Source organism: Gossypium raimondii, chromosome 7 (assembly GCF_025698545.1).
Source record: "Gossypium raimondii isolate GPD5lz chromosome 7, ASM2569854v1, whole genome shotgun sequence".
NCBI lineage: Eukaryota > Viridiplantae > Streptophyta > Magnoliopsida > Malvales > Malvaceae > Gossypium > Gossypium raimondii.
The window spans coordinates 49,697,844-49,723,871 of NC_068571.1; the positions used below are offsets into that span (position 1 = coordinate 49,697,844).

The 26,028-nt window shown below is 34.3% G+C and overlaps 4 protein-coding genes across 8 annotated transcripts; 1 reads left to right on the forward strand and 3 right to left on the reverse strand.

Moving 5' to 3' along the window:
• Positions 1–951: 951 nt before the first annotated feature.
• LOC105777723 (probable ethanolamine kinase) lies at positions 952–5,913 on the forward strand. Of its 2 annotated transcripts, XM_052633644.1 has the most exons (12): positions 952–1,160; positions 1,382–1,473; positions 1,813–1,908; positions 2,215–2,252; positions 2,416–2,521; positions 2,854–2,976; positions 3,259–3,350; positions 3,534–3,618; positions 4,494–4,599; positions 4,715–4,781; positions 5,391–5,483; positions 5,570–5,913. In XM_052633644.1, the coding sequence occupies exons 1-12, from the start codon at positions 1,006–1,008 to the stop codon at positions 5,696–5,698; spliced, it is 1,182 nt and encodes a 393-aa protein (XP_052489604.1). In that variant the 5' UTR covers positions 952–1,005; the 3' UTR covers positions 5,699–5,913. The 2 variants fall into 2 exon arrangements, with proteins under 2 accessions (XP_052489604.1, XP_012456607.1); XM_012601153.2 differs by lacking the exon at positions 2,215–2,252 and having other exon boundaries at positions 954–1,160; positions 1,813–1,919.
• A 297-nt stretch (positions 5,914–6,210) lies between these two features.
• On the reverse strand, positions 6,211–9,699 carry LOC105777647 (F-box/kelch-repeat protein At1g55270). Its single transcript, XM_012601040.2, has 2 exons — positions 8,956–9,699; positions 6,211–7,731 (listed from the first exon to the last, which is right to left on the reverse strand). The coding sequence occupies exons 1-2, from the start codon at positions 8,980–8,982 to the stop codon at positions 6,472–6,474; spliced, it is 1,287 nt and encodes a 428-aa protein (XP_012456494.1). The 5' UTR covers positions 8,983–9,699; the 3' UTR covers positions 6,211–6,471.
• Positions 9,700–15,475: 5,776 nt separating this feature from the next.
• LOC105777564 (uncharacterized) lies at positions 15,476–19,605 on the reverse strand. The gene is made up of 4 exons (XM_012600938.2): positions 18,646–19,605; positions 16,270–16,434; positions 16,120–16,171; positions 15,476–16,036 (listed from the first exon to the last, which is right to left on the reverse strand). The coding sequence occupies exons 1-4, from the start codon at positions 18,900–18,902 to the stop codon at positions 15,947–15,949; spliced, it is 564 nt and encodes a 187-aa protein (XP_012456392.1). The 5' UTR covers positions 18,903–19,605; the 3' UTR covers positions 15,476–15,946.
• Positions 19,606–20,615: 1,010 nt separating this feature from the next.
• On the reverse strand, positions 20,616–25,580 carry LOC105777442 (mediator of RNA polymerase II transcription subunit 17). Of its 4 annotated transcripts, none has more exons than XM_012600828.2 (8): positions 25,388–25,580; positions 25,081–25,288; positions 23,839–23,952; positions 23,576–23,661; positions 23,017–23,404; positions 22,476–22,934; positions 22,062–22,382; positions 20,616–21,061 (listed from the first exon to the last, which is right to left on the reverse strand). In XM_012600828.2, the coding sequence occupies exons 1-8, from the start codon at positions 25,474–25,476 to the stop codon at positions 20,834–20,836; spliced, it is 1,893 nt and encodes a 630-aa protein (XP_012456282.1). In that variant the 5' UTR covers positions 25,477–25,580; the 3' UTR covers positions 20,616–20,833. The 4 variants fall into 4 exon arrangements, with proteins under 4 accessions (XP_012456282.1, XP_012456203.1, XP_052489278.1 ...); XM_012600749.2 differs by having other exon boundaries at positions 20,616–21,160; XM_052633318.1 differs by lacking the exon at positions 25,388–25,580 and adding an exon at positions 24,478–24,648 and having other exon boundaries at positions 20,616–21,160; positions 25,081–25,228.
• Positions 25,581–26,028: the final 448 nt, after the last annotated feature.

The following is a 26,028-nucleotide window of genomic DNA, read 5'->3' on the forward strand; positions in this document are numbered from 1 at the left end:
GACCGTTTCATTGAATGGAGGTTCTCTTTTGGATGCAGATTTTGAAAAGTTAGGGCACTGTGTTCGTGAAAATCAGACCCAGATTAGTTTTGATTTGGCAATGCACAAGTCGAATGTTAAAAGTCTTCCAACTTTTGAGCACATATTCAACTCAATTAATTCCCTACATGGTTCAAGATAGGCCTGTGGCGGGCTTTCGCAAAGATGGTGTTGTGGAAATATGAGTCAATGTGGAGATTTGTCGAGTATGGCACGTATTTCATTCAAATTTGAAAGATAATTTCCCACTTAAACTCTGTTTATTTGTTTCAGTCGAACTATGATTAGTCTAGCTTATTTTATTATTAGTTGACTTATGAATTTAACATTATAAATATGTTCTTTTACAACCTTAGAAAATACACCATTAAAAGGTTCTTTGTTTTCGAGGTTTAGTTTTATCTCTTTCTTTTGTACTCTTCGTTCTTTTGCCATTATAGTAAAATTATCTTTGTCCGTGATTTTTTATCCTCTTTGGAGAGATTTTTTTACGTTAAATTTGTATGTTCAATTTATCAATTTCTTCTATTATTTTTACTTGTTTATTGTTTAATCGGGTAGATCCCGAACACGGGTCAATATTTTCAAACTTTGAATTCAAATATTTTAAATATTTTAATCAATTAAAATTTATTTATATTTTAAAACTATTTCATTGAAAGTTTTTATAATATATTTTCAAATTTTTATTTATAATAAATTTTAAAGAATAAAACATCAAAATTAAAATATTTTAATCACTAAAATAAAAATTCGGCAAAATTTAATAAAATAAAATATAATCATTAACTTTTGAATTTTTTTAAGGTGTCCTGATTCACAAAATTCCAAATATAGGCCCATAAGCGTCTTTTCAGTAAAAAAACCATCATTTCCTAATTTTCTTAATAATTCCACCCTTTATGAAACGAAACTTGTTCTCACTTGTTCAATATAAGCTCTTAGCATAAAAAAATAAGTACACCAATGGGAGCAACGAAGAACATCTGGACCGCCATGGAAGCAAACCATGCTAAACAAAGCCACAACGGCAATTCAACCTTCGATGATCATTCAATCCTTCACTCTAATCTCTCAGTTGATACCGCCCTTCCTTTTCCCCTTATGGTCCCTCGCGTCATGTTCGTTTTTTTTCCTCGTCTCTGTTTTTCGTTTTTTTTTTCATTTCGAGCTGTTAACTTAGCTTATTTTAGGGCTTGCTTCTCGTATTGATATTTTCGGATCTTCAATATTTGTTTTATTCTATTTAAGCTAAGTACGACCAGCTCAAACGCCAGGAAATTCGAATTTGTGTTGGTTTTACTTTTATGACATTTTGCTCGGTTTTATACTTCTTTTGCAGCGCCTTGTGCAAGGATCTGTTTCGGAAATGGGCTAAGTTGAACGATTCTTGCTTCTCCGTTGACACTGTATCAGGCGGCATCACGAATCTTCGTGAGCACTTTGCTGTTTGATGTTTGTTATATTCTTTCATGGAAAAAACTTATTGCTCTCTGTAGAGTAGCGACTTAATTTGTTAGCAGTATGTATTTTTTATTAGATCGGATTTTCCAACCAAACAGTAAACATAAGTAATTGCGTTTTAAATTGGAAAAGTAAAAACTCAAAAAGAATAAGAAGGAAAAAAAGGTCCGTATTCCGAGGCTGCAAAACCGTCGTTTGGGTTGGTTGCCTTTTGATGTTTTTTTTATACATTATATTTTCTGGTTCTGTTTGCTGCTTTTGTTCGATTTTGTGGCAGTTTATTCGCTAATCACGAACAATTTAATGCAGTGCTGAAGGTTTCTGTCAAGGAAGAAAATGGAGAATATGTGTCTGTAACAGTTAGATTGTATGGACCCAACACTGAATATGTCATCAATCGGGAACGTGAGTTACGGGTATTCTCCGATGCTTTTCGCTACTAATTATCTGTAGAAAATCTTCCTTAGGGATAATCGCTAATTTAGCTAATTGGTTTTGGTTGGTATTATATTAAAGTGCTAAAACCTTGCTTAAATATTAACGTAAAACTCGTCATTGTTGTGTTTCCTGGGTCTGAACTCTGAATCTTCTCTGGAAGTGTTTTAGTCAACTAAGTTGTTAATGACTTAATGGAGAAGTAATCTAATCTTACCCAAAGGAACTGCTTATTATGATTTCTTTTGAAATGTTTTGCTTACATGCATGTATCAGGGTGGGTCAAGGATATGCTAATAATTTCAAGTACAACGGTAATTCAAATGATGGTTTTGTATGTCTTTTGGTGTTCTTCTAAACTAAATTGTTGCTAGTTATGATTCATCCAACGTTTTTATCTATTGGTTCCGTTAACACCTTTCTGTTTGACGACCTTTTCATTCCATTATAAACTTGTATCTTCATATTGTGTTTTAGGCGATCAAATACCTCTCAGCTGCAGGATTTGGTGCCAAGTTGCTTGGTGTATTTGGAAATGGGATGGTACAATCTTTTATAAATGCACGTACCTTAACTCCAGCAGGTAAGCATCAGAGAGATAAACTCCGGGAGTAGGACTGTCACATGAAGTTGTGTTCTTAAGACATCAGTTATTTGAGAGGGTTTATGCCTTCGAGCATCTTAGTCTCATGTTCTGTGCTGGCGGCATCAGTAATAAAGTTCTCTGCCTCTTGAAGCTTTTACGGTATTATAGATATTTGGCCTAGGTGGTATGCTTAAATAGTCTACAAGGCATTGACTTCTGTGGCAACTAATTTCTACCTTTAATACTGACAATTGTTATTTTAACTGAAGGTATTGTTCGGCCCGCAAGCTGCGTGCTAATATACTTTTTACCTATTTTCCCCTTGCCAGATATGAGAAAGCCAAAGCTGGTTTCTGAAATCGCGAAGCAACTTCGAAGATTCCATCAAGTGGAAATTCCAGGTTCTAAAGAACCTCAGCTATGGGTTGACATCTTCAAGTTCTTTGAGAAAGGTTTGAGAACCGACTTCTTTTACACAATGTTTTTTTTTCCATAAAAATCGAAATGGACTGTCTTGCAGTTGCAGTTGCCTCAATATCTATCTTTTTATTTTTTATTTTTCAAATTTTGGATTTTAAGAGTGTTGCTTGTCTGGAGTTTTGACTGGTTACAGTCTGCTACTGCCAATTGTCATCAGTAACATGGGGGCTGGGGCTCATTTAGTTTCTTTCTTCTCAAGATTATTACCTAGCAGTACTAGATGCATGTCTAATGCATGAGACCTTCTTTTGCAGCATCTACTCTCCAGTTTGAAGATACTGATAAACAAAGGACATATGAGACAATTTCGTTCAAGGAAGTGCATAAGGAAGTTACAGAGCTGAAGGTAAGATCTCTTTTTATATTTGGTTGATTCATCTGGTGCTGATGAAGGGAAGGTGCTATGTGTTTATTGGCTCGGCAAACGCTTTCTCAGATCCTATTTTGTTTTTGATTTCTGATTATATGTTTGATTCAATATCAAGAACTTTACCCCTGTTTATGAGAGTGTGTCCTGGTGATGGACCAGGAACTGACAACCCTTCTCAATTCTCCAGTGGTGTTTGCTCACAATGATTTGCTTTCTGGAAATTTGATGCATAATGAGGAACAAGGTATGTAAACTTATAATTTGAGTTTGTTCACTTTGCTAAACTGCCATCTTCTTGCTCTGTTGACTCTCAAAGAAGCTCCTCTTTGCTGTATTCACATTTTTCATTCTACATGGATGTGCACCCTTTTTAACACCTATATTTCAAGATGAGTGTAGTGTCCTTGTCTCTAGAAAATTTCCATATGTTGATAATGGATTTGGTTTTTGCCCTTTTTTACAATCCATAGATAAACATATTATCAGTAGTGACAAGTGAACCAATGCTGCTTGTTAGGCATAACATAAATGATATCTATAAACTGTTGCATGATAGTTTTTAAAGATAGAACACTTTGGGGTGGTAGATATGAGAATACTTAATTTCAACAGGAAGCTCGGTTGGATGTTGGGGTGGTAGATATGAGAATACTTAGTTTCAATAGGAAACTCGGTTGGATTAAGCATAGATGTCCGTATGGGTGCAGTGCAGTGTCTTTATCCAAAGCAATTTCTGGTTGCTGATATTGGGTTTGACTGTTGCTCTTGATACAATCCGTAGATAAGCAAATTTATGTAGTGAAAGTGAACCAACACTGCTGGTTAGACATGTGAAGGAATAAGAATATCTATAAATTATTGCATAACATTCTTAAAAACAAAACACCGTTGCATGTAGATTTGAGAACATTCCCATGTTGATATGAGATCTAGTACGCAGGGGCTTTTCTCAAAGATAAGGCATCATTCAATGAATCATGAAACCTGTAACCTAAAGGCAGAAAAATGTGATATTGTGTTGGTGCCTAATTACTGGATGGAATAAAGAATATTTTTCCTGCTTACCTATAAATTCTTCCAATGTCTTGTGTGTTAACTGTTTACCTCGTTAATGTCCAGAAAAGCTCTACTTGATAGACTTTGAGTATGGATCTTACAATTACAGAGGCTTTGACATTGGAAATCACTTCAATGAATATGCTGGCTATGACTGTGACTATAGCTTGTATGTTTCTTCTCTATTTGAATTGCAATTCTCTTGTGTTTTCTTGTGCAACAATGATGAGTTCTTGAACAGATTGGCACCTACCTACTGATTATTGAACATGGTGTAAATGCAGGTATCCGAGTAAAGATGAACAATATCATTTTTTCAGGCATTATTTAGAACCTGAAAAACCATACGAGGTAAGGATATCTGATTTGTGCATTTTGGTTTCAACAATGATATTTCGAGTTTGACAAGATTGCCCCTGAGATAAAATACGTTGCTAGTCTGTAACAACTTAGCTATTAACAATGATCGAGTAAATTCTATGTGCATTATTTGATGGATATGGAGGGTTTATTTACTTATTTTATCTCACAATTAATAGGAGCTAATGCTTCCTATTATCTGGTGTGAATGTTAATTGGAACTTATTGTTGCGTCTTAAGATGAGTACTGGAAACTGCATGTATCCTAGATGGGATAATAGAATGAATCTATTAGAGTCTTATGACTGATCTTACTGTTGGCACTTGTAATACTACATATTGAGGTAAATTTTATCCATTATTATATTAGAATGGTCTTAGAATCAGAACTTGGAATCCTTTAACTTTTTATCTGCATGTGTTCAAACAATCACATGCTTATCATTCAAGACTTGCATGTTGAAACTATGAAAAACACATTGAATATTGCTAGAAATTGATCTTGGTAACATATTGGCCTTTAAAGAGCCTTTTGTACTCTAGATATATTTAGATAATTAGATTTGAAACTAGTACCTTATATTGTGTTAACCACAACAGGTATCAGAAAAAGACCTTGAAGCTCTGTATGTGGAGACTAATACGTTCATGTTAGCTTCACATTTATATTGGGCGTTATGGGCCTTAATCCAGGTATCTTCATTCCCTATCTATGTTTTTCATGCCCCAGAAACCATGACATTCATCTGAGTCTCGTCATTTTTTTCTGCTAATCATAGGCAAGGATGTCACCCATCGATTTTGATTATCTCGGGTATTACTTCTTGCGGTACAATGAGTATAAGAAGCAGAAGAGAATGTGTTTCTACCTTGCAAAATCTCACATATCTGGTTCTGGAAAAGCATAAGACTCTGATAGCGTTCGCACGAATAGCCAGTTTCTGTATGTCATGGATTTGCATGTTTTGAGTATTTTGATTCCGTGTGTGTTGGTATTCTTGTAAAATATTCTTCCCTAATTTGTATACCTTTATGAGAAGGAAGCTAAAAAACAAGATCGAAAGAATAAAGCAATTTCGGGGTCACCCCGGTTTTAGCAGGGCAGGTGACTGTCCTAGATGTATCTTTTAGTTTTTGATGATCATGCTCTCTATGATATCTACATTTGGTATTTTCTCACGGTTTTTATCACAACGTATTTCAATATCGAGTTAGATAAGAAATTTGGGTAAGGAATTTTTTTGACTTCCATTCTGATTGATTGCTCGAGTTCAATGGACTGATAATTAATGTCTCGTGAAGTAGCTTAGTCTTCCTGCCTCCTCTTACGGTGACAGCAAAGCTCAAACTGGCTCATTGGAAGAGTTACTAATGTGATCATTTGACAGAGGTTATCTCAAGCTATAAATGGAGGTTTAAGTTACAACAACATAGCCAATCCTTAATACGGCAAAACCAAATTCGCAGTCATTTGAAGAGCTAAGGAATATTTAAACAAGCATTTTCAATTTTCTATATTTAACAACTGTGTATCATATAAATATTTGTAACCCTAGCAATCTAGCAAAAACAGAAATTCCGACAACATGAGAAGCATCAACCTGGCCAAGCTGTTGGCGCTTCAACCCCCATCATATTCAAGAGATACCTCAAGGCATGAGTGGAAAACATTACGGTCGCGCTATGCTTGGAGAACCTGGCAGTGAACAATGTGGCTTTTCAGCCGGTTCCTGCCGGCAAGGCTAGACCAAAGATTCGTAACCAAGGTTTTGAACTGACCTTTCCCTGCTATAGTTTCCCATAAATGTTGAGCAGTAGATCCCTTCAGATCATTGGACTTGGAAACGTCAACCAGAGATATACTCATATTATTTCGAATGATGCAAAGTTTTCCATTAAGTGGAACAAGCGCTGCCGCCTCCAGAGCCCGAGAATTGCCCAAGTGTATCTTACTGTCAATATGCTTACTCCAAGAATCACCCACTTCATCATAAACCCTCAACTTACAACCATCCTTACAATCCAAGGCATAGAGCTGCCCATTTAAGGAAGCACAGGGGTTCCTCCAGCCTGCAACCATTCCATTATAGAAAGGGTACCAGCTGTCTGTTTCGGGTTGGTAGATCTCACTCATCACTTGCCGGTGAGGTCCAAGTCCCTTCAAAAACCACTTATCCTCATATACAACCCCAATGAAGGGCACCATTGCAGTGCTCATATCTGAAATAAATGACCATCTATTCTTGTTGGGATCGTAAACTTCAGCTGATCTCAATGACCGATGCACTCCCTCATTCTCTCCACCAGCAACATACAAGCGATTCTTTATCACACATGAACCGAAAAAATGCCTTCGACGAAGCATATCTGGAGCACGGTGCCATTTATTTGTCCTGGCACTATAAAATATGACTCGTCTCATCGATCCCTTTAATAGATCCTTACCACCAAACAGATAAAGGTGACAACCACTAAGGACGGCACATCCAAACCCAAGGGCTTCAGAATATTCCTTAGGGACTGGAGGGAGTGGCTGCCAGAGCTGGTATACAGGATCAAAGGCATGCCAAGAAATTTTTCCCTCTCGATCTCTCTTAATGATGTAAATCCATTCTTCTGCAATTCCAAGGCTCTTTCGGAGTGAATAAAAGAAGTTACCAGATAGAAGTCTATACCACCTTTTGCAGACCACACGTAACTTCCTGTGCTCAACTCGGGGAACCCTTACTAGGCAAGCGATAGCAAGATCATCGGGGAGTCCTGGGAGCAGAGGAGATTGGTAACAGCTCCTATTACTACGTGCTGCCTTGTTTCTTGTTGGATGAATGGACGGTTTAATACTGGGTTGGAGACACAGCTTTGTACGTGGTACGTATTTTTTTGCTCCAGCAACAGTTTTGAGTCCAGCATCTACTCTACATAAACAGGCTGTTGTATCAACCTGCCAAAAACATTCACAATGGATGAACAGTTTTTTCTTCCCTAATATTGTCTTGCTATAGGTACAGGAAGCTTGTAAGATGCAGTAGGTCAGTGTCAGAATCAACAAAAACATGGAAACCATGCCACGAGGTGCCACTGATATCACTTATCTCTGATGAGAGAGAACTGTTCTAGCATGTATAATCTGGCAAATAATGCGCGACTTTCTATGTTATGATATCATCTTTTATGTTAAATCTATATGCCAGCATACAAGCAAAGATTAACATCTTGAGCAGAGATGTCTAACTTGTATGATGAATTTGCATGAAACAATACTACCCAAAGAGGGAACCAGAAATTGATACAATGCTCTAAACTGCCAAATAACGAGTTGAAAGAAAACAGATTTTCAACTTTGTGGACACTAATGTACTTTCATAACTAAAACTGGATCGTACAGATAGCAACTCGGTCTCTATTACAATCATTTGAACTCAAAACTCCTCCTTGAGTTGGTCAACTCTTTGGCTTTGACATTTTAAGTGCTTAAGGATTCAGAAAACCAACTTTTAAGTTTGAAAAAAGTTTAGGAGATAGTCATGAAAGATGTAAGTCCGGGAAACATGTTTCTAAGTACATTTCTAATGTTATTATGGCTTAAAATACTATTGATGCCCTTATACTAGAAGTCAGATTGGATTTTGCTCCCTTTACTTAAAAAATGGACAAATTCGCTGTGTATGGTGGATAAAAAAGCAAACTGGTTCTTTTGTTAAAAATTTCATCCATTTATACAGTTAAAAACTGGCTTAGTTGATGGAATAACCAAACAGCTACACGTCCACGTGTAGCCTATGTCGACATGCAGGGATCAATTTTTAAAGGTGAAAATTTTAACAAACTCTTTGATCTAAATATAAGGAGAAATTTGCCATTTTTTTAATAAAGGGAGCAAAATGCAGTTTGACCACCTCATGGTACTTCTCATCTACACATATGCTCGCACATGAAACATCATACCTTCAATAAGATAACAATTCAGTCTACAGGAGAATAAATTTTGAGGTTAGACCTCATCTAAGAACTTGTAAACCATCTATAACACAACTATGGCATACACGATGCATCACAATTGTAAACCATTTAGCTCTCATCACCATAAAACCATGAAATAACGTTTTTTTCTAACAGATAATATGATTGAACAGAAGGCAGAAAAAGGAAGGACTAATTAACTTACCAATGGAGGTTGAACCATTCTGTCCATGTTTTCCTCTTTCAACAACTAGCCAACACCAAAATCACCACAATCCACTTCGAGGACACCAGCCCCCTACCTCACAACCATCATTCTTTGACCCACCAAACATAAACCAAAATCCACAGCGGCTGACTTTTAATCTTTCCAAAATCCACAGCTTGAATTGAGAATCTAAATTGAAGACCTGAACCTTAAGGATATAAAAAAGATGGAAATTTTGCAGACAGAAGTGAACCCATAGTTCAGAAATCCAAAATTGTTACCAAGACCCACGTCTAAAACCAAAATCCCGAATGCAAAAACCCCATAAAACAACCAGTGATGGTTTCAAAAGGGAGAAAACAGAAACCTCAGAATCTTATGTTTAGCGCATTAAGAGCTAAAAGTAGAAAAAGAAAAATTAAAAAGTGAGAGAGCAAACAATATGGGGTCAAAGAGAGCAGTGAAAGACGAAATGGAGTACCATTAAAATGTTTGAGTGGGGTTGAGGGCCCATTTTACCTCAATTGCACAGCCTACCAAGCACAAGAGTGTATTCAAACGCCAAAAGAAAGGAAGAAAAGCAAAGGTGATAACATAAAAAGGAGGAGAGAAACATGAGGGTTCAATGATGACACTTTGGTGTTGGTGGAGGTGGGACTGTTCTTACGGGAGAAGACTAGAAATGTTAAACACCAAATCACAAATGGGAAAATAGCTGTCGCCCCGTAGTTGAAGTATGAACAGGTCTTATAGTTTTAGGACAAAGATTTTGGCGAGTTTTCTTTCTAAATTATTTTCCAAGAATTGGACAAAGATTCAACATCAAAAACTGTGGGTCTCACCGCCTCCACAATTCCAACAAATAGACTTCTTTACTTTTTTCTTTTAATTTTTAAGTTTACAAACATAAAAAGAGAGATTTTCTTGTTCATGTTGAACCACCCCACGTTAGTCTACTACACATCATCTACACCTGCTCCACAAACTGGATTTTTTATTCATTTTTGTTGTTTTTTAATTCTCAAAATAGGGTTGTTGGGGAAATAATTTTAAAATATATTTTAATATTTAATGATCATAACATTTTTATTTAAATGAAAATTTTTAGTTTTAATTGAATGTATTTGATGATTTTATTAGTTTTCTAATTAATAAAAATTTTCAACAAAAAGGGTTAAGTAAGATAAGCATGTATATATCTACTTATCACTTAAGGTTGAAAATGTTGAAAATGTTTAAGTTAATTTTATTTTTAAAAAACTTTCAATTAAATTTTATTATTAAATATTTAATCTAAATATTTTCAAAGAATTAAGTTTATTATAAAAAGTAAATATATGAATATTGTTTTTATTTAATAAAATTAAATTAAGTAAATTATCGTCACATTTTTAAGAAAGTACTTCGTGAACCAAATATAATAATATCATTTTTTTGAGATTTTAATCAATATCTTTTGATATATACCAAGCATTGCAAAATAACATTCACAAACTACATTCTATTAGAATCATAATATGAAAAAACATCAAACACTACCTTATTTTAGCTGATACATTTAACTTTTGAAGAGTGTAAGGAGTATGTGTCAAAATACTTGACAATCCTTGCCGGTTGAGTAGAGAGGGCAGCAGCCGATTTCTTGGCCGAATTGGGAGGAGCAGCTGACTATAATATGCATATACTTGGGAGGCTTCTTTTGAACTGAATAATGGTGAATTTGGATGGGCTGTGTATTTATCTGTGGCTAATGTAAAAATAACGGTGATTATGAGATTAGATACTGTAGCGTGAAACAAAAAATAAGCTAAACACACGCACTGCATCTTACCACCCATCCAAACTCACCCTAATATTCTCTTGAATGACGCTGATGATACCAGTGGGGTAAATGTTGAACCCCATATTGATGTTTCATTGGTTTTAGACTTTGCGCATTCTTATAAAAAAATTCTTTGAAATAAGTTCAAAATATATTCAAGAGTATTTATTTTGAATTGAAATTCGTTATGATTTAAATATAAAAATATGAATTTATCAAATCTAGAAAAATTTCAAAAATCTCAAATTACTACTAAATAGGTTAATAATACATCAATAAATTTGAAAAATAATCATAAATATTACATTAAAATAATTTACAACTTAATTTAAATCAAAATTATTAAACGCTACCTTGAGAAATTACTTCTCAACAATTGAAAAAAAATAAAAAGTGATAAATGAATAGAAAATTCCTGTGGCGTTTTGGTCAGTTTAGGATCTAGTCTGAAGATGATGATCAATATAATAGGCCATGCCTAGTAGATCTAAAAGATAATATCACAGTGATTAGATTATGATAGCCACACATAGCTGTCACATCCATATTATAGTTTATTATATGCATGCTTTCTATTCATTCTCTTTCCCGACTAGTCAGTTAAGATACATCTTTACAGCATATATATTGTTTCTTCTTTTACTGGGTAGGTAGCTTCGATTTTTAAATCTTAGTGAACATTTGATTATTGATTGTGGATCACCATAGAAAATACAGTGAGAAGGTAAACTTTTTTATTGAAAATCCAAATGAATATTAAGTAATATGTTAATGAAATAATAATAATGTAACATGTTTGTTGATATCAGTGTTAATAAGGAAGGAGATAAAGAGTAAAAGATGGGTATAAGGAAAGTTGATTCACCTAAAAAGATGATAAAAGAGGTAAGTGAGGAGGAGACTGTAGAAAAAGAGGTTGAGTGCTTAAGGTTGCTAAAAGGTTAAATGATCGATTCCTCCTTTATTATTCTATAGAGTATTTATAGAGAAAAAGATCCTGTGTTCAATGAGGTCATGTCACCAACAAATTTAGTATATATAGATCATGCGGTCGACCAAGTGTTAAGTACATTATACATGGGTTGTCCTCATGCATGGTACTATCCTGACATTCCCTTGATGATTAAGGTAGTACGAGATTATTACGCCTAGTGGTCCTTTGGTGGTCCTCTCTTTGGAGGTGAGTGTGTACCAACTAAAAGTGGGTGGTGTGGAGGATGAGGTGCCTGAGTGGTTGGTCACCCAACGGCCAATCGGGTGATAGGCGAACTATACGGGTACTTATAGATGAATAATATGCCAAATATTGTAGGTTGGGAGATAAGTGAAAGGTTGTCTACAAATATCTTTTGTGGTGGCATGTGTTATACTTGGTAGGCTATAACAATGTCGATAATTATTATTGTAACCATTTAATATGATAGTAGATGTAGATTGAAGCCAGGGTGTTCCCTAGGACCATCAATTTCTTTTTTAATAAAGGTGTCATCCATTTCACCAAATAAGGATTGATGGGATGATACAATACATGTCCCTTATGAGAGGGAAAAGCAGCTGCGCTACCTCCTGTATCAATTGATTGTTATTTAGACGGGTGGCCACTTTCCTTCTATATTTAAGGTTTGCATGTAAGAATTTTCCCTTTGCAAAGACACCTCACAGTTGGACTTAATTAGGTGACTAAAATATCGTCAGTCATTTTACTCTTTCAGCAGCCTATTATGCCATTGTTTTGAGTTGGGGATATCGTTTTTCCTTTGCTTATATTGTTTTCAGGTCATCTAAACTGACACTTGCAACTATTCCTCACAATCTTTAGATACTTCCAAACAGATAGCTTAGCATAATAGAAAACCATTTAATTGCATTTGGATGTTTGATTCAAGAGTAAGTATCAGTTGACATCAGTATTGTTTGTTAGTGTAGAAAGTCGTAGTTACGAGCGTGCTAAAACACCTTTATCATAGGCATTGTATAAAAAAAAAATACCATTTTTACATGAAAACTATCAGAGGGAGTGTGAACTTGTGGTCATGTACCTAAACTGTAGGTAGCTTGACCTATGGCTTACATGACATTGCCATCACTTGGAAAAAAAATGTTACCATAGTTCAAAAAGAGAAGTGGAAATAAAGCAGAGGAGAAAGAAAATCATAGGCCACTTTGTTGAATGAAAACCACAAAAAAGAAAAAAATTAAAGGCTGCTGCAGGTTTTCTGGTGGAAAATGTTAGTGAAAACTGATTGATGGTGTAGAACTGCAACAAAGTTTGTGGATTTCAACTTGAACATAGCTGTAGGAATAAAAACTATACAACAGAAAAGAAACCCAATATTCTGCTTTGATCTTATCGGCTTTTTATTTTCTACAAAAAAGTCTTCCTCTTCCTGTATAGTAAACATGGATATGAAGTAGGGTGTGATTGAATGGGAATAAGTTTGGGTGATTTTAACACTTCAAAGAATTATTGTGAGCACCAAGGTGGGGAAATTATGATGCTTTAATAGATGAGGTGAGGGTGGAGATGTTGAAAGATGGTTTTCCCTAATTGGGGGACAAAACATGGTTGAAGGTCTTTTATGTAACAAAGTCGTCGCAGTGTGGGGTTCTCTTCCTTTTTTATCTTTCTCCTACAAATTCATGCATTGGCTTATCTACAATTCCACAATAAAGCAATGGATATAACTTCAGGATTATTGACCTTTCTCATTCAAGTGGGGTTTTAAAAAAAAAGGGTGAAATAGTGTGCTCTTTAAGTTTTTTTATTGAAATAATTTAAAATAAAAATAATTTTTAAAATACTATAAATTTTTAAAAAATATGATAGAAGCCTTTGTATCAGAGTCGGATTTATTTTTACCCTCTACTTAAAAAATTAACAAATTAGTTCTTATAGATGGAGCAAAAAAAGAGTAATATGTTATGTGTCATGTGTATCTTATGATGATGTGATAATATTTAAAAATATAAAAGTAAGAACTAAAAGAATAAATAAATTTTAATAATTATTCGAAAACCATGTTTTGTCCAGGTTCATCCATAAAAAAATATAAAACATACAAATTTATTTAAAACTATTAAGAATTATAAAAATTGTTAAAATTATTAAAATTAATAAATAAAAAGTCTAGAATAAATTTGAACAAATGATTGCCTACGCTCAAATGAGAATCGAACAACTATTTGTCAAGGTTTATTCAAACTGTTTCTTAAATAGTTATTAAAAGTTAAACGAAATTATAAAAATATTAGGAATTATAATAAATAGTTATTAAAAGTTAAACAAAATTATAAAAATATTAGGAATTATAAGAATTTGTAAATAGTTAGTAAAAATTTAAAACTATAAAATATATATGTGTTTAAAGAATTCTTTAATAAATTTTTTATAATTTCTTATAATTTAAATATATATACATATATAAAATAGTAACTTTTCATAATATTTGTTTATAATTTCTTATCATTCTTAATTATTCTTAATAATTTTGCATAATTATTTAAGAATCAACTATTTAACTAGATTCATTTTATTTTAATAATTTTTATGGTTGTCTAGATTCATCTTAGATGTGATTTGTTAAATAATTATTAAACAATATTTTTGGATTTTAAATTTTTAAAAATATTTTAATAGTAGAAATGAATAAAATTTTAACTGAAGAACCAGTTTGCTCTTCTTTTTTACAAACCAATTTACTTTTTATCTAACATAGAATGACTCATTTACCCATTTTTAGTAGAGAGAACAAAATACAATCATACTCCTACTTTTATATGAAAAAAAATTAGCTGAAATGGTAAAGTTGAGGTTTTGAAGATTTTAGTGTTCCAAGTTTAAGTATCACCATTTTAAATTTATTTTAAGCTGATATTATTTTATAAACTTTATTTAAAAATATAAAAAATCCTTATAATAATATTTTAGACTAATATTTGTTACTTTTTAAATAAAAGTATTTATAGTCAATTACGAACTTAATTGGTACCCTTAACTGTATCACAAACTCAATGAAAAACTTAAATACAATATAAATTATTGGAAGGTTGAAAAACTTAACATTTTATGGATTACATCACCTTAGTCATTAGTTATTATAAGCAACTTTTTATTATTATTTGATTATTTTTATTATAAATTATCAAACAAGTTTTTTAAAAAATAAATCAATTGAAATATTTTCAATAATTTGATTATTTTTTCGATGTGGGGCTTAGACATTCTATCCAACTAAACCAGGAGTAAATCTATATTTGGAGCTGTGATAAACTAAAGGATACTGGGAAAACAAAAGATGCTCCTACACTGCTCCTACTATCCACTATAAGAGTACCGTATTGCTGTATTGCTTTGCTTTGTCATGGCTTGCTATGGCCTCCAGAGCTTGTGTTACCCAAATTACATATTATATTTCCAGTCTAAAATATAAAAAAAGGAGCAGGGGAATGCCAATGAGCAAAAGAGCTTTGGATGGATTCAGATTTTCCAGGCTTTCACACACTGAATAAAATCTATCCCTACCAACTGCGTGAATTCAAAGATACTGAACACATACACAAGGATTTTTTGCCAATTTGTTTCAATGTCTTTATATGTTTCATCATCTTCTTCTTTTCTTAAGGTAGACACGGTTTACAACACATTAAGAGAAAGATTGGAGGTCATTTTAACAACCCATAACAAGAGAGCTAATATTTTCAGAAACTCTTTTGAAATATCCTCTTCATTTCGGATAAGCAGACACTCGACAGAGACACCAAAGGGGATGCAGAGGAATGGAAACTGTGGTTCACAACAAAAGAATTTCATCTCAAAGGAAAAATCATGTCTATGACTATCACTAAATGGTACCTCAATATCATCAGATGAACTCAAAAGTTAACAGTAGAAGAGACCTTCCCTCTTATCTTTGGTCATACTAAAAATCCTGAGATGCAATAACAAGGTGCATCAAGTATTAACGAGGCAAGGTTGACATAAGAGGTAAGACCAATTCAAGACAATCAGCCGTATCATCTTCGGCACCAACAGGGAGAAAAATTTGTCATGAGAAGTTAAGGCAGAACCCTAAAAAAACACCCCACCCGATAGCTGATGCTGCCAACTATCCATCATTTAGATTCTATCTTCGTGTAAGTCAGTACTGTGTCTTTATACCAGAATGCTTAATCTATACGGAAAAAATCATTTTGTGGCCTCAATGTCTCAATCATGATATGAGGGTATAGAACTAGGCCAGCCATAAAAAGCGTGAACTACAGGGAAAAAGAATACCATTAAACAGTTTCTGAAGGTATCAGTCAAGTGAAAACAATAAAATAAATGCCGTGAAATGTACCAGAAGAGGAAGGGTCAAGAAACCCCAAATAGGCCACAGCGCAAAGCAGAGTCTGTATGAAAGGAGAAAAAAAGAAGTTAGAACATGAATGAATTTGTCTGGATGCTGCACGACAAATCTATGAAGAAATAACACAGTTGTTTTCCTTACAAGCAAAAGGAGACAAGTCCGAGCAAGGTAAGAAATGGCAATGCGATAATGCTTAACAGTTCCCACTTTTCATCAAACCTCCTTACACTCCATGCTAACATACTTGTATAAAAGAAGATGGCAACATTTAACCCAATTCCGATTAAGCCAAGGTATAAAGGCATTCTGCACAGGAACTAAATGACATAAGATGATTGGTGATAGTAAGCTGAACCACACCCATGAATATATACACAGTATCTCAACGTTGAGCAACTACAAACTGAACATATATATAATCACTACTCCAAACTGCAAGAGGAACAAATGTTGCAAGGAAAAAAAAAAGAGCATGATTCGGACTATTCATTGTTAAGAAACCAGTTGAATGAATAATGAAAATAATAATATCATCACAAAATCACAAAAAATATATATTATATTCTCATTGTCTGCTATATTACAGAGGCAATTAATTGATTTTAAGTTGGATAAATTGGAAGGACACTCTCAATCAGTAAGGTTTCATCTGCAGCCATAGGAGATAACTGGATAAATCAAGAGCATGGAACAAGCCTTGGGTGAAACCACAATCTCATCACTTCTCCACTTTTACATAAAAGATTTCAGGGAAAAGAAGGAATAAAAGAATAAATATTCTAATCCTAAAGGGGGCAAAGATGCTACCAGTTAATTTTTCTTTGGCAATGATATCATTGAAGAAATCATAAAAAAGAAAATGTGAGTTGCATTTCTTTCAAAAGTTCAACAATTTCAGATTCCAGTTCCTAACAGAACCCATCAACTCCATCACAGAAGGAAGTGACAACTGATGATGGCGGTACTTTCTTGATACTTGATTGTACAATGAATGAGGCTTGAGCCATAACTTTTACAAGGCTATTGACGTACCCAGGAAAGTTGCGTTTTAAATGCAAAGGTCCTCACAAGTAACCTATTAGTTACTTTTATCAAATAGAACTTCACTTTTCTATCAATTTGTTCAACATGTCCATATTCTGGCAAACATGATGTCAAAGCCATGTAAAGGTACAAAAATTCATGATCCTGCATGATTCCGTAAACATACATTTGGATTTCTGATCTTAAAAGTTAAAAAGCTATTTATTTTATGATCAATATTCTGGTTTTGTCATTTGTGTCAATAGATTGTGAGAACGATATGAGCAGCACAGCTTGATGCTAGTAAAATTCAACTAAGTGAAACATGAAAACTAGCAACATAAAACATATTTCCCTTAAGTGTGTCTATTTTCATATCCATATCCATTATGAAATCTGCATGCCTTATTACATGAAAGGAAAGCACATAGATTATGATGAATAATATAAAAACACACAAAACACATGATGTTTCTATATCATCAATTCATCATACAATACCAAATAAAAATCTTCATCCTGAAGACATAGCTAAGATTGTTGACATATATGCTGCAATATTAATCATGAAAAAATAGATAGAATGAAGCAAAAGTACTCAAGTGCAGTAAAAAAGTCAAAGCAAATTCAATTAGTTAATAATCATGGACACTTCTTCCATTCTTTTGTAAACAATATGATTACCCACAATGAGCTTGATTTTATCATTTGGGAGTGCATGCACGCATCTGTACAAACATACACATGGTCACAATCACATCGACAAAGTAAAAAAAGACAGATTAGACGTTACACGTTCCTGATTACAATAAAATATTTTTTAACCTGTATATATAGAAGTTACTCAAAAAGGTAAAGTTTTTGAAAACAGATAATCCACAGAAAGATATCTAATATCTCTATCAACAATAGAGCTTCCTCTATTACCAAGATGCTGCTTCCTCTGATGTATACATAAATTCCATGCTAGAGTTGATCAAAGCAGATTTGGCATATAAAAACAATCATTTAGTAACCAAAAAGAATAACTACTCATTTAGACTTAAGAACAAAGTGCAAAGCAACACTTAATGTACTTCCACTTTTATGTCCACAGATTTAGTGGTTCAAGCAGTTCTTCCATTTCAGCTACAATATCAAATAACTACAAAGCACTTCAACTTTTGAACTAATTGAAGCTAACAATTTGAGTAGCCCTTTGGTATTGTTGCCTTTCTTATAACTAGTTTCACCAATTTTAATTGCAACTTAAACTAGCTCCAAGAACTTAGACATTGAAGCAACCAAAGTAAATATAATAATGAACCTTGTCAAGGAGAATGATAAGTTTTCAGGTGCTGTAGTTGTATAGAACAGGATATTAGCATTTATGCAACAGGAAAATATCAAGATTCAAGCATCATAAGCACTGAACTAACAACAAAAATCTCGTAAACCATACAACATAAGAGTAGTCTAAACCATTGTAAGTTAAAGTTGGATCCACTCAGTTACCTTCTGATTCGGTCATCGTGCCACAATAGATAAATCAAATTGGAGTGCCTATCACCAAAGTAGATTATGAACAATGCCGAAGCAACCCAAAGCACATTCTCCAGAATTTCAGTCCAAGTTCTAGTTCTCAGAGTTGCCGGTGGCAAAGGCTGTAACCTGGAGCATGCATCATCCTCAAGATCATCATTGCCTGATGCATATCCTTGGCTATGCCTTTGCCTCATATATCCACCAGCAACTGGTGTCCCACCAGACATTTTTTTAACCCTTCCTCACAAGACTGAAATCCACCGAAAGAAGGAAAAAAAAATCTTTTCAAGAACTAAAAATCACTCACTTTCTGGAATGGAATTCCACAAAGAATCTAGTACTGTTAAACCCTACTCCAATGTCCAAATTATAACCCCTTTTTTTGAATAAAAATTCCAAGGAATTGGATTGAAAATTGAATGAAAAATGAAACCCACAGTAGAAACGAAATCACTCAAGGAACCGAGAAAGGAAAGTTCCAAACTTTATCGGCTAATAAAATTCAATAAAAAATTCTGAAGAAGAAGAAGAAGGGTAGTACAACAAACAAACCCATCAAGAAGCCCCACAAAATCTCACAAAACCCGGATACAGATTCAGCTTCCCTCGATACCCACGTAATAGTTTCCTCCGGATTCTAGTCATCAATATGCCGATGGGGAAAGAAAAACCAAAAATTATGGTGTAATAATAACTTTAAAAAGGGATATTTTGGTCTTTCGATCTTTTCTGCTCGTCTCAGCTACAAATTTGTAAGGTAAAACTTAAAAATTTGTGTCGTTTTATGGGTGAAGCTATAAAGTGATTCGTTTCTTGTACTTAGAAGATAGAAGAAAGAATGTGTTGTCTTTTTCTTTTTTTCTTCAATCTTGAAACTTCTATAAATCATTACCTAGGCTTTATGGAAATTCTTTTGTATTAAAAAAAAAAGAGTTTGGAGATATGGTGGTTAACCTAAAATGAAGTCAATGATAGTTGACGACTTATGGGTTCTTTTTGGGTCACATTTGGGTAAATTTGATGACCTGGTGAGAGTTGATTGGTGGGGATATGGAATGTCAAGGTTTTGCTTCCTTTTAGGGTTTGACTTTGCATCAAAGGAAGAAAAGGAAAGGAAGGTCTTTTTGTGCTTTAGTTTTTACTTTTTAGCTGCTTGAAAAGCAAGATTGGTTATGCCCCAAAACAAAATTAAATTAAATTGTATAAGAAAAAAAAAAAGCAAGATTGGCGGAGAGATACTTGGCCGCCACTTCACTAAAAACACATGATTATCTCCCAATTCCAACTGCCATATTAAAGGGAATTTTGCTTTTTCATACTGAGCTGGAATTGGATAAGATTTTAGTTAATCATTAGTTGTAATGCATTAAGAAATTTTGGGAAGTTGGGGTTATTTCTTGCCAAAAAAACCATGTAATTCCATTAATTTAGGGCAATTTTTTATTTTATTATTTGAGTACACCTATTATTGATTCAAATGTTCATCGTTTTCTTTAATTGTAAAGCAGATTACGTGTAACCAATAACCATGTGAAGTATTTAACTCCTGAATCAAATCCAGACGTACATTTCAAATATATATAAAAAGTAATTGAATGAAAGAAAAGCAATATATAAAGTCAGAAATGTAAAGTCTACAGCTTGCTTGAACATGAAGGCACGTTCTGATAATTTTGAAGCAATTAGACCACTTATCTTTTTGTTCTTTGAAATGAAAGTGACATGTTCTTGGTCTGGTGAAGTAACAAACGAAATGAAAGTGTAACTAACCTGGAAGTTGGGCTTCATTTGTAGGGAGCTTATAAACCTTGAATCAACAGTAAGCCGTAAACTTGGAACCTGTGAAATCAGTAAGCTAAAAGAGTCCATTCCGGTAGCTGGAGAAAAAAGATCAAACATTGTGTAGATAGCGAGAGAAGGCAAGAAAGAAAGTGTGGAGGTTTTCTAATGAAGATAACTGAAAAGGATATCACTAAACACTCGGATTCATTGTCACTAAAATCAACAACCATCATTAATCCCAAATGCCCATTTACACCCGATCCATGCAGTTAGTAACATTCAAATCATCTATTAGTGAGGGGCACCATAGGAAGCAAATTCGACATGTTGACTAGATCGTACAAGAACCACTTGAACGGGATGGAACTTAACAGGCTCAGTGGTTTCGGCCTCCACCACACAAGCTAACCAAGTCCATCAAGGTGGAGTATAATACATCCAAAGTTAAATGCCCCAAAAACTTCCTATACTCAGATGCACCATCATACATGTCCATTTGAAGTTTCCAATCATCTGGGGAACCATCTTCCATCACTAACCACCAAGCGATGCCGCCTTTGATGTCCTCTGGGTTCACATGGGCCACCAGACTAACAGTATCCCCCTGTTCTAGTTCAAAAGTCAAGCACAAGAAATCACGATTTGTTTTTATTCCCACCATAAGAGCTTCCTCATGAAGCCAGCAAATCACTTGGCTCGCAGCCTGTGGCCAGAGTCAATAACATGTCAATTACATGGAAAGACAACTATATCCGCAAAAATATATATATACACATGAACATACGTACATTTTCTAATCACACCTCAAGAAAAGTGTGAGAAAATAAGATAACAGTAACACATTATAACCCTAAAAATATATTGTAGGAGAGAACCCTAAGGGGTTAGTGGGTCAGAATGGAAGATAAAAACATTTTTGGGTTGCTTGGTAGGAGAAAAAGCAGGGAAAAGAGCCAACATGAGAAATGGGGCCATGTTTCAAACAGTGAATAAAAAGTAGACAACTTTTACATATCACTTTCTCTTCATTCTTCAATATCAGCTCCTTCTCCCCTTTAACCACATGATTGGTGCTTGCACAAGCAAATAACGTAAGGAAATTGCACTACCCTCATAACTTCCAAGAATAATTTATTCTGTCCTAATTTTAATAATGAAAATATAAACTATTTGCACAAACAGTAACTTGAATCATCTTAATCACCAAGTGGGTAAAAAGTTGTTTCCAAAGTATAGCTTCCTCCCATGCCCTACTCTAAATTTGCTAAAATTAGAAAAATCATATTCTCTACCACATAAACTCAGCCAATTAAGTATTGCTACTGATTCATTTCAGTCACTCAGCAGGGGTAGCAGTAACGATTCATACTTTGGAAGACCCAGAGTTTGTTCAGACATTTGCCAAATGATAGTAGTATAATCTACTTCAAATAACTCAATAGCAACTTATTCCAAAGTAAGGTTGTTACCCAGCATCATTCATTCACAATATAACATATCAAATGAGATCACGAAAGCATTATTAGCCAATTTAATAGACATAAACATGGTCCGAAAATAAAACTTAATGATGCCATTCCTAGAAATTGACAAAAGTAACCTACCTGCAGCAATATTATAACAGGAAGATCGGCCAAGTCACATTCATATTTGTTTACAGAAGATATGTTTTCAGAACTTCTTTTGAACAGGCTAACAACATTAGGAGCACCGTCCCCTTCAACATTAATACGGTCATCATTGACCACCACCTTGGTACGAAATTGTGATTTTACAGCATCCTTCATGTTCTGGAAGTCTGATTTCAGGGATTGAGATTCTGCATGAAGAATGGACTGAGGAACTTTCAAGAAGATTGTCCAAGAAGATGTCTGAGAATGCCAAGTAGGATGGGTCATCAAATGGAGATATGGGACCCTGCAAACCTAGAGATATCATGAAAATTACATTAGAAATATGAACAATAGAATCCAACAAACTTGTAGTAATCCATGTCAAATGATTAGCGAGGAAAATACCACATTTTCCAGCTCCACGAGAACTCTGTTCGAAAAGATTCTATGAGCCAGAGACAGACAGAAATGACCAAGAAGACCAGGTCCATCCTTTCCTGATTGACCAGATACACGAGTACCAGATAAATTTGGTTTATCCTTTGCCTTAACAAATGCATGTTCATGAACAATTTGCTGCAGATAAATTTCGCAACTGGTACGATTAGGGAAACCCCATTTCCTTTTAGAAGTACCATGTTTTCCTTCTAATTTCACATTATCAAATGAGTCTAAAGGCACAATTGCAGATTCTGAATCCTGGGTATTGGCAGCGTCCTGATCATCACCCTTGCCAGATGGCACAAGTGATATGAAAAGAGTGTTTCCTTGACCTATGCTTAATTGTAAATAATTTTCTCGTATTCCAGTTACATTCACACCAATAGATTGGTTGAATGCTTCACGATTCAACATCTCAAACACCTGAAACGAAGCAACATAATAATATTAAATGAGTGAAAGCATATAAAAGTCATAAAGAAAAGGCTAACAGATAAAAACCTACCTGATCATCAAAGATTGATTGATGAACTTCTCGAAGGAGAGTATGTGTTTCTTTGATATACTCATCATCACTCATTGATTCTTTCTCACGCTCTCTTGTGCACTGCTCAACTGAGCCACGGGTCCTGATCTTACCCAATTCTTTTGGGATATCAGCAGAATGCACACCAAGAAAACCAAAATGAAGAGACCGACATGAATTTGGAGGTAAGTTTATAGCAAGCATTCCAGCTGAATCATGGTCAACACGAATGGTAGAAAGAGAAGATGGGCGACACATTGCTGCTGAATCATATAATGAATTATCAAAAAGATCAATAATGAAACCTTCACTACTAGATGCCGCAGCAGCCAGCCGTTGTCGTTTAACCTTCCAATTTTGCTGCAATCTATTAGCTTGTTAGGAAATAAGAGAAATGGAGTATGTAAAAGAACAAGGCTTGCACAATACAAATCACACAACAAGCTTGTAGAATAAAAATTCAAGAAGATGAAACATCAAACATAATAGCAATGAACATTCAGAATATATATTCTTTTAAACGAATGCAGAGGGATACCTTATTAGAGCACCATAAAATCTTGCTTCCCTAGCAATCTGCTCTTCCAAAGCTTTGGCAGACTGTTTGAAGTATTTGCCCAATTGCTGCAGTATAGAAGTAAAGTTCAATAAGAAATTCAAAAAAAGAAAAGAAATAATTTGGTACTAAGACAAATAAGCATATTCTCAACAGCAATTAGCCACACTCATCATACTTCTCAAACTTAAATTGAACAAAAGAGTTAACATCATCACTTCTATTCCTCAGAAGAAGTACAATACCCGGTAACATTGTAGCTTAGTTGCAGCAGATACAGCAAGATCAGACAGGACCTCATTAGGTAATGGCTTAGGCCTGGTCATGCCAGCAACTGTTACAGCATCATTAGCGTCCACCTTTAAAAGAAAAGAAGAATAAAAGAAACCTATTTAGACAAATAGGCAAAATGGCAACTTCAAATATAGATTGTGAATTTACTAACTGAAGAGAATGTTCTCTTCTCCTTTTTTCCCTACTGAAGAGAATGTTTTCTCACTCTTTTACCTTCAGAACTCATTAATTCAAGGATAAAGACAATGATATGGAAATACACTGCACCTAGGGAACATGGATATGAACACATGATAAGGATAGAACACAACGTGGACACGGTGATATAGAAATTTCTAGAAAATTAAGACACAGATACTTCAATAAAGAAATACTTTTGTATAATAATATACAAAAAAAAAAAGAAGTAAAATTGATACTTTTCAAGCAAATATTAACATGCAAATAGCTTTTCAGTCTTTTAAAATCAGTTTTGAATTAAAAACTTGAACTTTGAAAAACCCATTAAGACCAAATAGGTCAAACTCAAATGGCAAAGGGCCCATACTCTGGATTATTGTTCTTTTCATATTTGTACCATTCTTTACTACCTCTATCTGCTTTCTCTCTTGTTCGGACCCTTGTAACAAGTAGATACATTGCTTTCTACTTCCTTTCTTTTCAGCATTTAAGTCTCCATTCTGGCTTTTTTTGTTCTTTTATGGATTGCAAGCAATTTGACTTCCTTCAGGTATGTGTTTTTACTCACTGTTCATTTATTTCTGAAAAAAAAAAAGTAGAAAAAATTCTTTATCACGTGTCTAGCTGTGTCGTGATCTATTTCGACTGTAGCCATTTTTATCTGTATTTTTTTTATGTGTTGTCACTCCACTGCATAGAGTGTTCGTGCTTCATGGCAGGGCATCAAATTTCAATTGTTAGTATTCAGATTTTTACTTAAGAAGAAAGAAAAGGAGGAAAAACAAACAGAAACAATAGCGAATGACGATGATGATAATTTCAATCAAGAGAAACTAAAACATTCATACACAATATACATGATTTTACTCTTGTATGAGACAGACATTAAATTCTTATATTTAACAGAATTTTTTATCATATGCAATTTCACTTTCGAGAATTAAAAGAAACGAAGGTTAGTTGCAAACGCAGCAAAGAAAAGATGCCTAAGCATCAATAGCTACCGAACTTACAGTGTTGATAAGGTCGATGATGACGGAGAGCTCCTGGTGAGCCAACTGGAGATTCTCAACCATGCTCTGCCACTGCCACGTAGCGGAGGCATCTTTGGAGCTCTTCTTCTGCCTCTTCTTCCTCTCCCTTTCTTCGTCATCCTCCAACGCCCACGCGAAGTCTATTCTCCGTATAAGCGACACTCGCTTCTCATCGTAGCTCGAATCTCTATATAATGAAGTAATTCAATAGAGGGGGGGGGGAGGAAACATTAGTAAGTATCAGTGAGAAAATGAAGAAGAAACTTGATCAGAGAGAGAAGCTTACGAAGGGTATCGTTCGACGCCGTTTTCTTCTATAGATTCGAGGCGCTTAATGGGAAGTTTATCCAAGGAGATTTCAAGATTTCCGTCCATATTTTTATTTTCCCGGAAAATCTGGAGGAAAATTTTTGAATTGAGCCCTAGAAAAAGTACTCCGGTTTCAGCGTTTCTGAATTCTGAGATGTAAAAGGGGAAGGTCCATTTTGCCCGTAGAATTTTTGGATTAATTGGCTGATAAATATGGCCTCTCAATGAAGTCCAGTAATAGAAGGCCATGGCCCAAGGGATTATAACCCAAACCCAATGAGCCAAAATGACGATATAAAATTACGATACAAAGATGATATGTTTAGTCGATAAAATTAATAAACATGACATGAAAAATTCAAATCCAATATATGTTTAGTAAGAAAATCATATTCATGTTTTATTTTTAAAATTTAATTTCTGATTTATTGTTTGTAAATTTATCTCAAATTATGTCAATTAAATCTTCAATTCAATGACGAAAAACTTTCGTTGATTTGAAATCTTGATTGAACTTAAATCTACTATAATGCTAAAAATTTAATCCAAAAATCAAAAAGCCCAGTAAAGAAAGAATGGGTGTTCCATATCCATACCCCCATGTGTGGATTATCTACA

What these genes read in the sequence shown, in the direction of transcription:
- LOC105777723 (XM_052633644.1), top strand. Translation starts at nt 1,006, where the DNA reads ATGGGAGCAACGAAGAACATCTGGACCGCCATGGAAGCAAACCATGCT. An exon ending in TAATAATTTCAAGTACAACG is followed by an intron (nt 2,253 to 2,415) that starts GTAATTCAAATG and finishes ATTGTGTTTTAG; the next exon opens with GCGATCAAATACCTCTCAGC. An exon ending in AGGAAGTTACAGAGCTGAAG is followed by an intron (nt 3,351 to 3,533) that starts GTAAGATCTCTT and finishes GTGATGGACCAG; the next exon opens with GAACTGACAACCCTTCTCAA.
- LOC105777442 (XM_012600749.2), bottom strand. Translation starts at nt 25,476, where the DNA reads ATGGACGGAAATCTTGAAATCTCCTTGGATAAACTTCCCATTAAGCGC. An exon ending in TCATCGACCTTATCAACACT is followed by an intron (nt 23,953 to 25,080) that starts GTAAGTTCGGTA and finishes TTTCTTTTAAAG; the next exon opens with GTGGACGCTAATGATGCTGT. An exon ending in CTAAGCTACAATGTTACCGG is followed by an intron (nt 23,662 to 23,838) that starts GTATTGTACTTC and finishes TCTATACTGCAG; the next exon opens with CAATTGGGCAAATACTTCAA.
- LOC105777564 (XM_012600938.2), bottom strand. Translation starts at nt 18,902, where the DNA reads ATGTCTGGTGGGACACCAGTTGCTGGTGGATATATGAGGCAAAGGCAT. An exon ending in GGACTTGTCTCCTTTTGCTT is followed by an intron (nt 16,172 to 16,269) that starts GTAAGGAAAACA and finishes CCTTTCATACAG; the next exon opens with ACTCTGCTTTGCGCTGTGGC. An exon ending in TCTTGACCCTTCCTCTTCTG is followed by an intron (nt 16,037 to 16,119) that starts GTACATTTCACG and finishes TTTTCCCTGTAG; the next exon opens with TTCACGCTTTTTATGGCTGG.
- LOC105777647 (XM_012601040.2), bottom strand. Translation starts at nt 8,982, where the DNA reads ATGGACAGAATGGTTCAACCTCCATTG. An exon ending in GAATGGTTCAACCTCCATTG is followed by an intron (nt 7,732 to 8,955) that starts GTAAGTTAATTA and finishes TGTTTTTGGCAG; the next exon opens with GTTGATACAACAGCCTGTTT.